This window comes from Oryza brachyantha, chromosome 10, assembly GCF_000231095.2.
Source record: "Oryza brachyantha chromosome 10, ObraRS2, whole genome shotgun sequence".
Lineage (NCBI taxonomy): Eukaryota > Viridiplantae > Streptophyta > Magnoliopsida > Poales > Poaceae > Oryza > Oryza brachyantha.
In genome coordinates, this window is record NC_023172.2 from 10404380 (window position 1) to 10419513 (window position 15134).

The 15134-nt window shown below is 40.7% G+C and overlaps 3 protein-coding genes across 3 annotated transcripts; 2 read left to right on the forward strand and 1 right to left on the reverse strand.

Annotated features, from left to right (window-relative positions):
• Positions 1–838: 838 nt before the first annotated feature.
• On the forward strand, positions 839–2695 carry LOC102700558 (probable E3 ubiquitin-protein ligase ATL44). The gene is made up of 3 exons (XM_006661731.3): positions 839–1013; positions 1380–1447; positions 1870–2695. The coding sequence occupies exons 1-3, from the start codon at positions 953–955 to the stop codon at positions 2332–2334; spliced, it is 594 nt and encodes a 197-aa protein (XP_006661794.3). The 5' UTR covers positions 839–952; the 3' UTR covers positions 2335–2695.
• Positions 2696–10220: 7525 nt separating this feature from the next.
• LOC121055563 (expansin-A31-like) lies at positions 10221–10991 on the forward strand. The gene has a single exon (XM_040528326.1). It carries the CDS (start codon positions 10221–10223, stop codon positions 10989–10991), a length of 771 nt encoding a protein of 256 aa, XP_040384260.1.
• Positions 10992–13134: 2143 nt separating this feature from the next.
• On the reverse strand, positions 13135–14257 carry LOC102720916 (expansin-A28-like). The gene is made up of 2 exons (XM_006662320.1): positions 13797–14257; positions 13135–13447 (listed from the first exon to the last, which is right to left on the reverse strand). Exons 1-2 carry the CDS (start codon positions 14255–14257, stop codon positions 13135–13137), a joined length of 774 nt encoding a protein of 257 aa, XP_006662383.1.
• Positions 14258–15134: the final 877 nt, after the last annotated feature.

Genomic DNA, 15134 nt, shown 5'->3' on the forward strand with positions numbered 1-15134 from the left:
TTCTAAACGACTGTCACTTATTATTTATTACCCCAGTACAATCCTGTGGTGAACTTAGTTTTTCTCGCTGGAGCAATCAATTGTTTTATTGTGCATGATACTCCAGAATAAATGATCCCAGGTTGCTCTGTTTCTAAGTTTTTACTACTCCACTTGTACTGATTTCCGGAGAGAACCAATCACTTGAGACCATATACATATGCTGTCTGTTCCCAAGCCAGCAGAAGATTAGGGTTAGCTCTAACTTGCATGGATATTAATATTCCAACAAGATAAAGAAAGTGACCTAAAATGATTAAGAAACAGACGAAACAGTAAAAGCTACCACTACATTATAAAGCAAAACAAAGGGCCAAAGTGAACAGGGAAAGCTGGAGCACCTGCCAATTATAGTTGGGCACCAGAAACAGAAAAGAAATCTAGCATCGGCCAGTCAGGGCAGTTCTTGCGGCAAGGAACACATCATGTACATGTATCTTCAGTTATGCAGTGCCCAACAACTATTGCATGATTAATGCTTTGCATATGCACTAAGCAATTGATTACTGAATAAAAATCATGCAATTTCAGTTATGCAGTGTCCAACAAGTACATGCATGCCTAATGCTTTCCATAACCATAAGCACTGAAATGAAAATCAGCTATATTCTATATGATTCCACAAAATTGTACAGCCTACATTCAAATCCAACGGATTGGTTATGGTGAGAATTTTAAGGAAAAAGGCTATATATCATATATGTAGGGAGATTTGACATGCCACGGGTAGAGCCGTAGAGCTATGACTAGTGAGTAGTGACATGTCACCTTCACCTCTGTTCTGCAGGGAAGATAGCTCCAGTCAGTGTACCTAACTAGTGATCACTGGCTTACTCACTTATTCCCTTGGTTCCTTGCAGGTTACTGAAGTTGCTTTTAAGCTATGGGAAAAAGGTCATAAGCTTTTGTACTGATGAAGCAACAGGCAGGCAGAATTGCTCAATTGGCACACCTGCTTGGCTGCAGCCGACAAGGTATGCAACAACAACATGCAACACCCCCAAGTTCTGTATTCCCGGTGGTTTTACACTTTGGCGCATTTTTTTTTGTTTTTTAGGCATTTTGGTATTGGCAGACTAATTTCTCTTAATCTACAGTGCAAATATGATAAGGTTACTGTCTTCTGAAAATATGGGACAGTTGAGATTTGAGAACGGTATCATAGTTGGATAAATATTTGGTCTATCCCTTGATTTAATCTGCAAAACAATCTATATCAATTATAAGTTTTTGTTTTGACATTCGGGATTACTTTTGAGTTCTACAATAGCTTCATTTTTCGAGAAAACTCGTCCTACATTGTTAATCCTCTTTGATTCGTTAGGAATGATTCACTGCAGCTATTATCCTATCAACAACGCTGGTGGTTGAGAGGACGGCTCGGATCAACCGCTACAGTAATGCACAGGTAAACTGGATTTTCAATCGGACGGCTGAGAAAGACCACTGCACCTCACGAACTAGCCGGTGGCTGCGACACTGTATCCGATCCGATCATCAGGTGAATCTTTTCTACCTGACGCCTCCTGTCAGGTTGGTCACGTCACTGAGTCACTGACGAGACGAGATCGTTCACGCTGTCGCTTGAGCTGATCATCTCAGGCTCAGCTAGGTGAGTGAGCTAGTAGTAGAAGCTTTGTATCTAAGGGAAGCCATGGAGTCATAGTGAGTGAGCGAGTGAGTGATAGCTCGATGGGCTCTTGGAGTTGGGTTTTTAGGTGTAACCTCTCCATCACACTTAATTATTCCAGTTTGATCCCACGCTCGCTCTCTTGCTCTCCTTATAAGGTAGCCATCGTCGTCGTCTTGATCCTTGCGGTTTAATTGCAGGTGCAAATCAATCTTGGCTGCTCTCCGGCGAGCGAGATGGTGGTGGTGGTGGTGAGCCACGTCATGGCGCTGCTGTCGTCGGCGCTGTCCGGCGGCGTGGCGGCGGGGAAGGGTGGCGGTGGAGGTGACGACGGAGGGGGAGGGGGAGGGCAGTGCCGGTGCTGGCGGGATGACGGCGGTGGCGGGCAGCAGTCGTCGTCGGCAGCGACGGCGGCGGGGTGCTGCGTGTGCATATCGAGGTTCATGGAAGGGGAGGAGGTGCGGAGGCTGCCGTGCGGGCACGCGTTCCACCGGGACTGCGTCGACCGGTGGCTGGCGCTGTACTGCCGGCGGAGGACGTGCCCGCTCTGCCGCCTGCACGTCGGCGGCGCCGTGGTGGCGGCCGCGGCCGCGGGGCTCGACGAGCTCCAGCTCGGCGACGACCTCGTCATCTGGTTCTCCTCCCTCTTCGTCGCCGGTTTTTAGTTGCAAATCCATTTTAATTTGTTTTTCCACCCTTTTTTCCCCTTACGAGAATGATTTTTTTTTGCTTTTCTTCGTTTTTTCTCCCTATTTCCGGCCTATGAGATAAAAATGTAGACTGCTTTTTTTAAATTATTTTTTACTTTGTTGTTTTCTCCTCTCTCTGCTGACGAGATAAAATGCCGACCTCTACCTGGCCTGGTTGTACAGCACAACGGCATTTTAGCTCCTTGCAAATTATTTCTGGCTATGTTAATTACATGTTCAGACAGAATGCAAGTAGTTTCGGAAATATGAACAAGCTTGTTGGTGTAGTAATTGCGCCTTGTGTCATTGCTCATCTAGCTACCTTAGGAGTCAATTAGAATATTCAGCTTTGCAGTGATCTGAATGAGTTCAGGACTTCCTGAAACAAAATTACTTAAAAAAGATTAATGTTTTAAAAAAGGACAGAGTAGGAATTGAATAATTGCCAATGCATCTCAGTTTGTTACGGTAGTAGCACATATTCCAAAATAGAGAAAAACTGGGGGGGGGGGGAACCAGCACCCTAACCACTCCTTTTTATTAATTCAGCTCATTAATCCAACATGCAACTGTACACCCAACTCATCAGAAAGCGATTTGTTTATCCAAAAAGGGTTATGGTTGACTCAAGTGTTTACCTCAAAGTTCACTTAAGGTAACTGTTTTTACACAGATAAAAAATATAAAATGTCTACAAGTGAAAAAGATTACTCAAGCACATAATCCAGTAAAACTACAAGAAGATCAATCAATGGTTTATACAGTGATTCCCTTGCTTCTGTTTTGCCTGCACTACCATATTTGACAGTTAGGTGATTACAGTGATCTAATCAACTCTCTGCACTTCACAGCATGTATCATTTAACTTCATCTCTAAGTCTCGAAGTAACTACTACTCACTGTTCATGTCAGATTGTCACTAGTCCATACTCCCTCCGTCTCAAAATAAATTAATCTTTTACTTTTTAGCTATAATGTTTAACGTTTCGTCTTATTAAAAAAATTACAATTAATATTTTTTGTTTTTATTAGATGATAAATCATAAATAATAATTTACGTGTGACTATTTTTTTTAATTTCTAAAAAAATTCAAATAAGACAAATAATTAGACGTTGGACACGTTTGTTTTATTTTAGAAAAAAGAGAGAGAGTGAGTAGACAATAGAAAGACGGCTCACCGAACACAGGCTGTCAGAATGTCATTACAAACACTGCTGGAGAGAATGAATTCGGACAGATAGCGCTCACTTAGCAGCCAGCAGCATACTCCTGCATGGGATTTCACACAGGCAACACTCAACTCAGGGGCACTCAGCGGCATACATGCAACACTATTTAGAATTCAGTGGGTCGTAATTCAGACAACAGAGACATCAGCCACTCAGGAGCACTATTCAGAATTCAGTCAGGTTACATGCCTAAATTCAGATTCTACTTCAAAACTGAAGTGAGAGCACGGCTATAGAGAATGTTCAGTTAACCATACATATATAAGACAACGAATATGGCATTTCACATATCATCGATTTTTCCAATCTAGTTTTTGTGAAAAATTGAAGTTGGATAACTACACTCACAATGTCTGTAAAACATGACGGCGATTGTCCTTATAGAACAACTGATGACAGGCTTAGCCATCATGATCATCGATCATGGAAGAAACTCTGAGGGAGGATGTATTTTTCCCATCCTGTTCTCCTCCTTATTCTGCCGTCCTGTACAAGTATAGGGCAGTATCTATCAGTAAGAAACTACGAGTCTACGTTAATTAGTAAGAAGAAGTATTGGATATACTACGCTGCAATATCTAAAATGTAGAGGAAGATATCTGCATTGTTCTGGCCAAGAAGGAAAATGTCATAAGAGTAGTGAAACTGTCTTATCTAATATTTAATTTTGCTATTGTAATTTAGGATAATATCAACTGAATCAACGTGGAATTGAATGCAGAAATTAAGTGATTACCATCACTTCCACTACAGTCGACGGCAACAAAGACGATTGTAGAATCTCCAGATCCGTGGTTAGTTCCTGGACCTGAAAACATAAAGCAAGATTTGTAGCTTACTTGGATAAAGATAAAGATTTCAGAAAACTGGAGAGGTATACTTGATAAGATTTTGTTGTCATTGTTAAAATAGAACTGCATTTGTATTTAATTAACCAGTAAATTAAATTAAAATAAAGTGAAATTATTCCCTAGAGAAGCACATGACATTTATTTTTGTTAAGTGTGCCAAAGATAGATAGTGTTGAAGCTAATTCATTTTCTTGAATCTTCTTGATAACTCATGAATGACAAGGAGATTAAATCATTTCTAAAAGGTTCTAGCTAACTTATGAATAACCAAGAAGCTAAATACATTTCTGAAGCCTCTAGATCACTTATGTATGGTTGAGAAGCTTGTTTATTTCTTGAAACTTCTAGCCAACTCATACATGGCTAAGCATGAAGCAAGGATCAAGTAAATAGCTAGAAAACTATAAAAATATCTAGAAAAATATAATATGTATATGTATGTTGTATGCAAAAAAGACAAGATATAGAACAATCTACTTACTTGTAGAATAATCTAACTTACCATGCAAGATGTTGGATGGTGGCCTATAAATAGCCACCCAAGGATGGGTGAAGATGGATGTTACGCATAAAAGTGAATGAGAGCTAGTTAATCACATACAACACTCAAGCCTACATAAAGCAAATCAACTCCTCTATTCATTTGCTCCTAACCATTTCTACAAAGTAATTAGTTCCAACAAATAGAACCAAAGGAATATATTCAGTATAGTGACATTTACAACAAATACTAAATCGAATAAAACTTAACTTAATTAAAATGTGAAAAGCAAACAAATCTTAAAAAATAAATATAAAAACATCCACAATATATTTTTAGAGGAAAATAAACTATAATTCAATTTGTTGTCTAAAACTAGAACTTACCCTAGGGAAACTCGCAACCAATGACAGCAAAAAACAACCATGCAGGTCCTTATGCCACCTTAAGTAGATGTCATTGCATAAATTATTCTCACTGAAAAAATAGAATGCATAGATTAAGAATCTAAACTAAAGAAACAATTATACTGTAAATTAAAAGTAAAACTCAATTTGATTGTGGATATGGGCAGACAACGGTGTTGGCATGAGTAGTGGTGGTAGTGAAAGGTAGCCATGACCAAATCCTGCATATAAAATAGAAAATAATCAGTATAATTTCAAAAAAATTTAACTAAAAAGGTGTAATAGACATACCATCAAAAAAATTTAACTAAAAAGGTGTAATAGACATACCAAACAGTAAAAATTCTAATTTAAGTTAAAGATTGATGACAGAAATGAAACAAACTTAAAACAATATCTATTTTTTTTGCTTATGTTTATGACTACAAAATAAAATTTGAATTTTTTTTATTTTGGGAGGTTTTTTCACACATAACTTGTTGTTATATAAGGTGCGGTGCATATCCGATCTCATGTATATGCCATGGTGGTGGCGCGAAAATTGGTGGTGATGGTGGCGTCAGAAGCTCTGGTAAAGGATGATATGGCGGTGGCGGCAGAAACTCCAATGAAGTATGATACTGTTGTGGTGGCAGAAACTCTGTCCAATACGGACACGCGGTCCAACGGATAAGATGTCTTCACATACGTGGGAGGTCTTTGATTCGATCCTGGCCAGCCCTGTCCGGGCTAGCCGGGATCCCTTTTCTATTAGACCAAAACACAATTTACTATTTTTTTCGGTAGTGAGAATTTGCTTTTTTGTGCTACCGACTTTTACTCGAACCGAAATGTCGGAAAAAAAACACTGCATGAACTGATTTGTATGTGATATTCTTTTCTCAAATTTATTTTTCTAAATTCATTTAAAATTTATCTAAAATTTGTATATGTATAAATTTTCTATTTAAAATAATAAATATTTATTGGACATGCTTGTAAAATTGTATATGTACAAAAGTTTTGAATAAGATAAACTGTCAAATATAAATTCAAAAATCAACATCAAATAAAAACGCGAGCAAATATTACTAAGATAATAAATATATGGTTTTGCTAGGGATCCATTGCACATGGAGATTCGTGTTGTTCCTCTGAATAAATTGCATGCTTGTCAATTTAGGGGATTAAGATTTTACAACGTTACTGTTCTTTTTATACGGTAACTGACATATACCCTACGGTCATAGGCGTATATATTAGGAAGTTACATGAGAGGAGTTCCTTCTATATTCAGGGCTGCGTTTGGCCCTTTATACTAACTCCATGTTCTCTCAATTTTCGTATGCACGCTTCACGAACTAATAAACAGTATATTTTTTTTAAAAAAAAATCTATAGAAAAGTTGTTTTATGAAATCATATTAATCTATTTTATATTTTTAATAATTAATAAATAATTAATCATGTACTAATCTATTATTGCTTTTTCCATACCAGATAACTAGCACCCATACTTCCCAAAACGAACACGGCCCAGGACATGCGCCTTGCATGCAACGTGCGCTGCTAGCTGAGCTAGACATGTTTTTTTATTTATTACCTTAGCTTGTATATAATTTATTATACTATATTTAAATTTGGAATTTTTGAATGAATTACAAATAGTCTCTAAATACATTCATTTTCTATTACACCATCATGTTTCAATCCTACATAAGTTTACCTATGAATCAATTAATATATCTTATGTATGTGTTCGGATTCAATATCTATTTCTCACCGGACCATATATTCCCCCACCCAAGGGATACGGGCGTACGTATATACGTACGCACATGGGGTTGTAAACTCCGGGGATTTTGACTCTACGCGCTCTGATGATTGATACCCCAGGATTAAAAATTAGTTAAGATATTCTTTGCTAAGTATTTTTTAGGCGTTCGTTGCACCCATGTTCTGTGCTGATTACCAGTTAGCTGGTCGTTACTTAAACTTTTTTTTCTGTTTCTCGAGTCTAAGTCGTTAGTTAGTTAGTTGGTTCGTTCGCTAGCTTAGCTTAGGGCCCGTGGATAACTCGCACATGGATTGTGTACAGTTAGCGATTTGGTTATAACGTTTACCAGGGGAATTAGGGCCATGATTATTGGCCCTCTACTCCTCTGTACTGCATATGCATGCATACTATACAAATACGTCACTAGATTAAATATTGCAATCTCTAGTTACTTCTGTACCGCAACATGGACCAGAATTTTGTTCAATAATATGGTTAGTGAATTTGTTTCACCCTCTCTTTCAGCAGCTATATATGCGGTCTTTATAGAGTTAACTTGTCGAGCGAGATACGTATATAAAATCACTTTTAACCTAGGATATAAGTTGATCGGGTTCTTGACCTATAAACAGATTCACATATCGACTCATTTACACCCCAGTCTAACCCGTAAAGACTACAATATTTATATATACTGGTGTAGTTGAGCCTAAGCGTCAATTTTCTTTGTCGTTATACTACATCTTTTACCTGAAATAAGTGAAAAAAATATAATGCCTCTTGTTTTTTTAAAAAGTGCAATTTGATTTTAGAAGGACACAGGTTGTACATAAGTCCAGCTAGCGAGCAAGTACTAGTTACATAATTAACTGGTAGAGATGAGTAATCTAGGATAAGTGTTGGAGTTTACAGAGGGGGTACTAGCGGTTGGCAAATCATTTTTGGATGGAAGAAATCAAGAACAATTTGAGATACACTGATAAACATCATAAATCACTGATAATTGCACGTACCTAATGCGTTAGTCAATATGCCGGGCTGTGCAATCATGTGCTTGCGATTCGACATGTAATCTCATTTCACACTAATCGCGTTATGTCATGCGTGAATACAGACTATCTAGAAGAAAAGGGAGAAAATATTAGTCTAAATAACCACCAGTTTACCTTTTTTTTTTAAGATATCGCCGCACATTGCCACATTATTTGAGAGCTATGTACTCTGTACTTATTTATGCACTCTCTGGATATTCAGTTCTAGAAAACAGATAATAATTGAAAGACACTGCTAAAAAGTTAGCTTTCAATTTTCAGGCCCGTCAGTAGCCAATGGGATGTGAAAGTAGCGGATTTTTATGGACGTTATGTGAAAGTTGATTTTCATAGGCGTCCTCTAAGATGACCATGTGTGATAACATTTTTTTGGAGAAAAAAATTGAAATATAAAAATCATCATATAAATATAAATACAAATACAAAAATACAGGCTCCCAAGACCCATCGACGCTTGATCCACGCTCCCAAGACCCGTTGGTGTCGGATCCGCCAATGCCCGAGTAGCCATCCACGTCGTTGTTTGAGCCGCCTCTCCCCTTCAATGCCGCCCAACCTCCTCTTTGCCACGTGTCGATGCAAACCCTACCACCACTCGATCCATTGCCTCATGCTTCTCTACATGATGTCGATGATTTGAGGTGAGGGTAGAGGGAGGAGAGGTATGGAAGGAGTATCTTATGAAAAGGAGCGTATACGCCGTAGGGTATAATGTGCCTAATTTTTTGCATTGGGTTCAAATAGCTTGCAGCTAAAATTTTTATAGATTCTTGAACTAATTTTTTTAAAAATTAAATAGGACCGTAGAAGAACTCAAGGGTCGTGGTCCATTAATATTCCTACATGCACGAGGGAGGAGAGGTAGAGGAGACATGAGTAAAGTTTACTTTTACATACATCTGGTAAGAGCAAGATCAATAGAAGAGCTAACTACTAGCTCTAAAATCTTTTCACATCATTAAGGGCTAATATAGAGTCATGTTGTACAATAGTAACACACAAACATATACTATATTATCAATATATGGTCCACATTTATATACACTCACTGTTTTGGAGATTGTGTTGTAGCTGACTATAAATTTGTAACATGTATTTATTCTCTCTTATTTTCTCTCTTCTTCATATAAGTATAAATATAACGTGACAATTTTTATAGCCTACTTACTTGTTATACTCTGCTCTAGAGAAGGCTGCCTAGGCCCTCTTAAAGAATCCAACTGTAAATTAAAGTCTATTTTCATATGGTATAGTTAAGATAAGGGAACAATCGGTGCATTTCTATAAGTGATTTTTTTAAAAAATCCACATGTGAAAATAAAAATGCATGTTGTAAAAAATTGGTTTATAAGTAATAAGAGAGAAAGCTCCACTGGTTAATTGGTCAGATCGATAATTCCTGAAAAGGAATTTGATAATTCATTGGTTAATTTACTGGTCTGGTCCTAGATAGCACGATGTGCTTCCGACCAAAGATTAATTTTATTTGAATTTAGCCAAAAAAAAGTTCAACTTCAGTGAAATATGTTCAAATTTCACAGTTTCCTTTGCATTCTGAAATTTTCAAACCCCTGGTTGTTAGCAGAGACGGCTGAGATCGCTAAGAATTGGGACAGCCTCACCAAAAACATACAAATTCTGCTCCCGAATTCGAAGTCCACAACCAACATGGCCTTACAACTGGCATGCGCGACAACGTTTCTCCACTCCCCAAAGTCAGAGGCCTCGGAGCTTTAGCTTAATTAATCACCCAATTAATTAATTAATTAACCAACCGATCTGCATGTGCTTTGATCGAACACACTGATTGCGTGCTCTGACACAGGACAAGACCATCATTCCCCTCTCGCTTATTTTCCACCAACCTAACGCTACATTGATCGTGATTAACCTAACTAGTAATTAGTTTAATTATTTAGTTAGTTAATTAATTAATTAATCGATCAATCAACTGCTCCTCCAGTTAGCGGCCACTCCCATGCTAGCTTCCTCTATAAATGGCACATTAATTACTTCGCCGTCAATACATCGTCGAGAGCGATTAGCTCGAACTTGTACGTAGCTGACGTACGGACGGACGTTGCCATGGGTATGGCTAAGACGATCCTGGCTGTGTGCACCGTCCTCGCGGCGCGCGTGGCGGTCGGCGCCGCCGGCGGTGGCGGCTGGACTCCGGCGACGGCGACGTTCTACGGCGGGGGCGACGGGGCCGGGACGATGGGCGGCGCGTGCGGGTACGGGAACCTGTACGTCCAGGGGTACGGCATCGACAACGCGGCGCTGAGCTCGGAGCTGTTCGCCGACGGCGCGGCGTGCGGGCAGTGCTACCTCATCATCTGCGACACCGGCAAGACGCCGGAGTGGTGCAAGGCCGGCCGCGCGGTCACCGTCACGGCCACCAACCTGTGCCCGCCCAACTGGGACCTGCCCAGCGACAACGGCGGCTGGTGCAACGCGCCCCGGCACCACTTCGACATGTCGCAGCCGTCGTGGGAGCAGATCGGCGTCTACCGCGCCGGCATCGTGCCGGTGCTCTACCAGCGCATCAAGTGCTGGCGCCGCGGCGGCGTCCGCTTCACCGTCAGCGGCTTCAACTACTTCGAGCTCGTGCTCATCACCAACGTCGCCGGCAGCGGCTCCGTCGCCGCCGTGTCCATCAAGGGCACCAAGACGGGCTGGCTCCGGATGTCGCGCAACTGGGGCGCCAATTGGCAGTCGCTCGCCGGCCTCGCCGGCCAGGCGCTCAGCTTCGCCGTCACCTCCTCCGGCGGGCAGTACCTGGAGTTCAACGGCATCACGCCGGACGGGTGGACGTTCGGCCAGACCTTCTCCACCTACAAGCAGTTCGACTACTGATCGATCGACGGCGATGACGCGTACCTTCGTCGCCGCCGGAATATGGCCGGCCGGCGAGTCCATGCGCTCGTGGTTTTGACGGAGCTGCATGCATGCACGCCCCGCCATTGGCATCCTTGGTGGCGTCATGCATCTACGTACGCGACGCCACCTATGTGATGCTCCGACTGACGGAGGTGCGCGAGACGATGCCTAGCTACGATTTCGACTCGTTGATCATCTCTATATATAAATTACTCTGTTTAGCGTCATGCTTAGCTTGCTCATTTTAGTATAAGCTTACCATTAATTTCATCGTCTATGCATGTAAAATTTGTATTACATGAGTTAATGAAATTTTATTAACGGGACATGTACCTTTAGTACTCTCCATAAGTAAGGGAAAAAGTGTGTAAGCTGAGCCTAGGGGACGAGTGTTTGTCTTTTTTACGGTATATTTGTAATCGAAAAATAATTTATAAATAAAAATTTTATATTATATTCTTAGTAATTTAAAAGCCAAGATATGAAAATAAACTTTGGTGAAAAACTTCAAAATCAATTTTAAATTTAAAGTTAAAAATTTAAATTTTGGTTTATAAATATGAAAAAAATGAAAAGACGTGCTAGGTTAGCTAATGCAGTATTAATATTTTTTGGAAAGTACAAGAGAGCGTAACTGTGCCTCGTGGAAACTCTGAATTAAACTATTTTGTTTTGTTTGTATGTGTTGTAGCATGATAACCGTGGACAATTAGCTCTGTTTTCCGAGGGCCAAAATCCATCTTAAAATTCACCTGGGGGATCTTCGGCATAGTAAATACTTCCTCCAATTTTTAATAAAGTATATCATTAACTTTTAATATAAGTTTAATTAGTTATCTTATTTGAAAATGCATAATTATTATTTATTTTGTTTTCACTTTGTTTATCACTAAATGTATTTTAAGCATGATTTAATTTTTTATATTTGCACCACTTTTCCAACAATATGAATTGTTAAGAATACATCCAGAAGTCAACATCATCGTCTATTAAAAACCGGAGGAGGTACTAGCTAGCTAACACTTCAACTTTAAACAACAAGATTTATCAACACTTCAACTCTAAACAACACGATTTTTATAATTTTGATATTATTTTTTCTATAAATAGTATGTGATACAAATTGGAAGTCTTATTAATTAACTTATATTTTTCAGACTGGCCCAAAAATCCAAAGTAAATGTTAGCTTTCCATCTATACAATGTGGTATTCTGTCTTTGAGATCTATATACTTTCCAATTTTATCCCTTGATTTTCATATATACACTACCAGTAATCATTTGTGGATATATTGAACCTACCTCATCCATTTAAATCCCAAATTGTTTCTTCAATAGATCGACAAATTCTAGTCCAATCTAGCTTAGCTGCCACCACCGGCTGGACAAATGATTGAATGACAAGCACAACGCCGACGCGAAACATGAACAAATTTGTATTTTTAGGAAGTACGAACAAACTTACAATTGACATTTTAGGTTAACTGAATTTAGGTTTTAGGTTATATTGAAAAAGTTTACTTTATGCAATCAGTAGATTTAAGTCACGTTGGTACTTGGCAACAAATTCAACGAGAGTAGTCGGTTGGCAAGTGTGGGTGAATGTTTGACATTCTGTGTATTTTAGCTTATAAAGCCAAACACATTTTTAGTTGGAGTTTACCTTTATATTTCCGAAAGAGGAGTAATAAGTACAGTTACAAAGTAGAGTATATAGTTCACGAAACTGTTGACCCAAAATGGTTAATTTTAAGAACATTCTTTGTTCAAAGAATCATATCTACTCAAATGCATGGCGAATCCGGGGAGATGAACTATTTTCATCATCTTAATAAAACCCAAATGGCGGAAATTCCACATGCATATATAAGCAAATCATAACTCGGTTGACAATTGATGTACACAAACCAGCAAAACAAATAGAGAGAGAGAAAAAAAAGAAAAAAAATCCCAATTACATACCAGAAGAATCCAGATCAGCCCACATTACACACACAACCATCAAGTTTAGCCGCAGGACTAATTTACCATAGCCAGGAGCATCATCAGGCACATGCATTAATTCCGTCACTAATAATCCTGAGGACTAATTAATCAAATCAGATGAGATTGTAATTAACTAGTAGTCGAACTGATGGTTGCTGGTGAAGGTCATGCCGAACCCCCACCACGCCGGCACGGCGCCCTCGATGTACAGCGTCTGGCCGCCGGTGGAGGTGACCTGGAAGGAGAGCGCCTGGCCGGCGAGCGCCGAGTTGCACTGCCAGTTGGCGCCCCAGTTCCTCGTCAGCGCGATCCACCCCGTGTTCGTCCCCTTGATCGACACCGACTTCACCGACCCGCTGCCACCGACGTTCGTGACCAGCACCAGCTCGAAGTAGTTGAACCCCGATATCGTGAACCTCACCCCTCCCTGCTTCCAGCACTTCACCCTAACATATAAAAGTTTGGATTTTTTTAAGGTACCCACGAGAATTATTATAAGCCGTTCGTTACTTTAGATCTACCCGTCAGTAGTGTAGTAAAAATTTTATAAGAATAAAATTAGAACTAAAATACAATAAAATTATGTGTCATATACCATTCTAAAATAGATAAATTGATAAAAATATCTTACCAAAGTTTGGAATAAAAATATTTAATATACTTATAAAATACATAGTTAGATATAAATTTTACTACACTAATATATCTATAAGTAAGTAAAAGGTACAGTAACATTGTCCAAAAGTTTAGGTTTATCGTATACTAACAGTAGAGATCACCGGGAATGGGACGTACTGTTGGTAGAGGATGGGGACGATGCCGGCGCGGTAGATGCCGATGGTCTCCCAGGCGGGCTGGGCCATGTCGAAGTGGGGGCGGGGAGGGTTGCACCAGCCGCCGTTGTCGTTGGGGAGGGCCCAGTTGGCAGGGCAGAGGTTGGTGGCGGTGATGGTCACGGCGGTGCCGGGCTTGCACCACTGGGGCGTCCGGGAGGCGTCGCACATGATGAGGTAGCACTGCCCGCACGACGCGCCGTCGTTGAACAGCGCCGAGCTCAGCGCCGCGTTGTACACGCCGTACCCCTGCGTGTACAGGTCCCCGTACCCGCACGCGCCGCCCATCGTGCCCGACGCGTCCTCCCCGCCGTAGAACGTCGCCGTCCCTCTCAGCCAGCCCCCGCCCCCCACCACCGCCGCCGCCGCCGACGACGACGTGACGCTGAGCGCCAGGACGACGGCGAGGAACCTCGTCGCCATTAATTGTCGCCGGTACGTACTCTCTAACCGTAGGAGATATCAGCACTGGTTAGTACTGTGTGTCAAAGAACTTGACCGGAACGTACAGAGACAAAAAAGGAATTGAGCGAGCTATATCTTTTGATCAACTTTGATCGACCGATTTGCAGATATTGTGGCGAAGAAATTAACATGGAAGCACAGGCTATATAACACGGGACAAGCTGCAGGGGAGGCAGAGGGAATGACGGTCGTTGGCTGGGAATGGGTTTTGTGTCGATGATTGCACGGCGGCATCCCAGTTGCTAGCTCAGCTCTCACATGCAAGCTGCCCTGCCTCCATGTCAAACTAACCCATGGAAAAAAAAAAAACTCATCAGCCAAAGATAATAAATTTTTGTGCACAATTCTATAACTCGTTTTGCAGTAGGATGGATTGTGCCACCACCGGCATGTGTTCTTCATCATTTCATTCGCTAGGTAGGTGTATTAGCTTTAAGAGATTAGAAGACCCTGCGAAGATAATTGCATGGGCAGATAGTAAATTAATGTGTTGCTGTGGAATGAGTGCTCCCAAATGGCATATTAAAGAAGTGAATCCGGGAGAATTTGTGTGGGAAAAAAAGAAAAGGGTCGAGAGGATGAGAGAGACACATGTGGCCACGAGAGAGCCAGCGACGTGGGCACATGGGGTCGCCGTGGGGGCCGGCCGTACATGCGTTTGCATGGCCATATCATTGGCAAGAATCACGTAGGTGGATTAAGGCTACAATCACGTAGCTGGATTAGGGGTCATGGCTAATGAACGCCGAACGAATAGCCCGGTTAATCTATGAAATGGATTCAAATCTCTTTGAGGGGATGTACTATCATTCTCTTATGTGATATGTAAATAGTT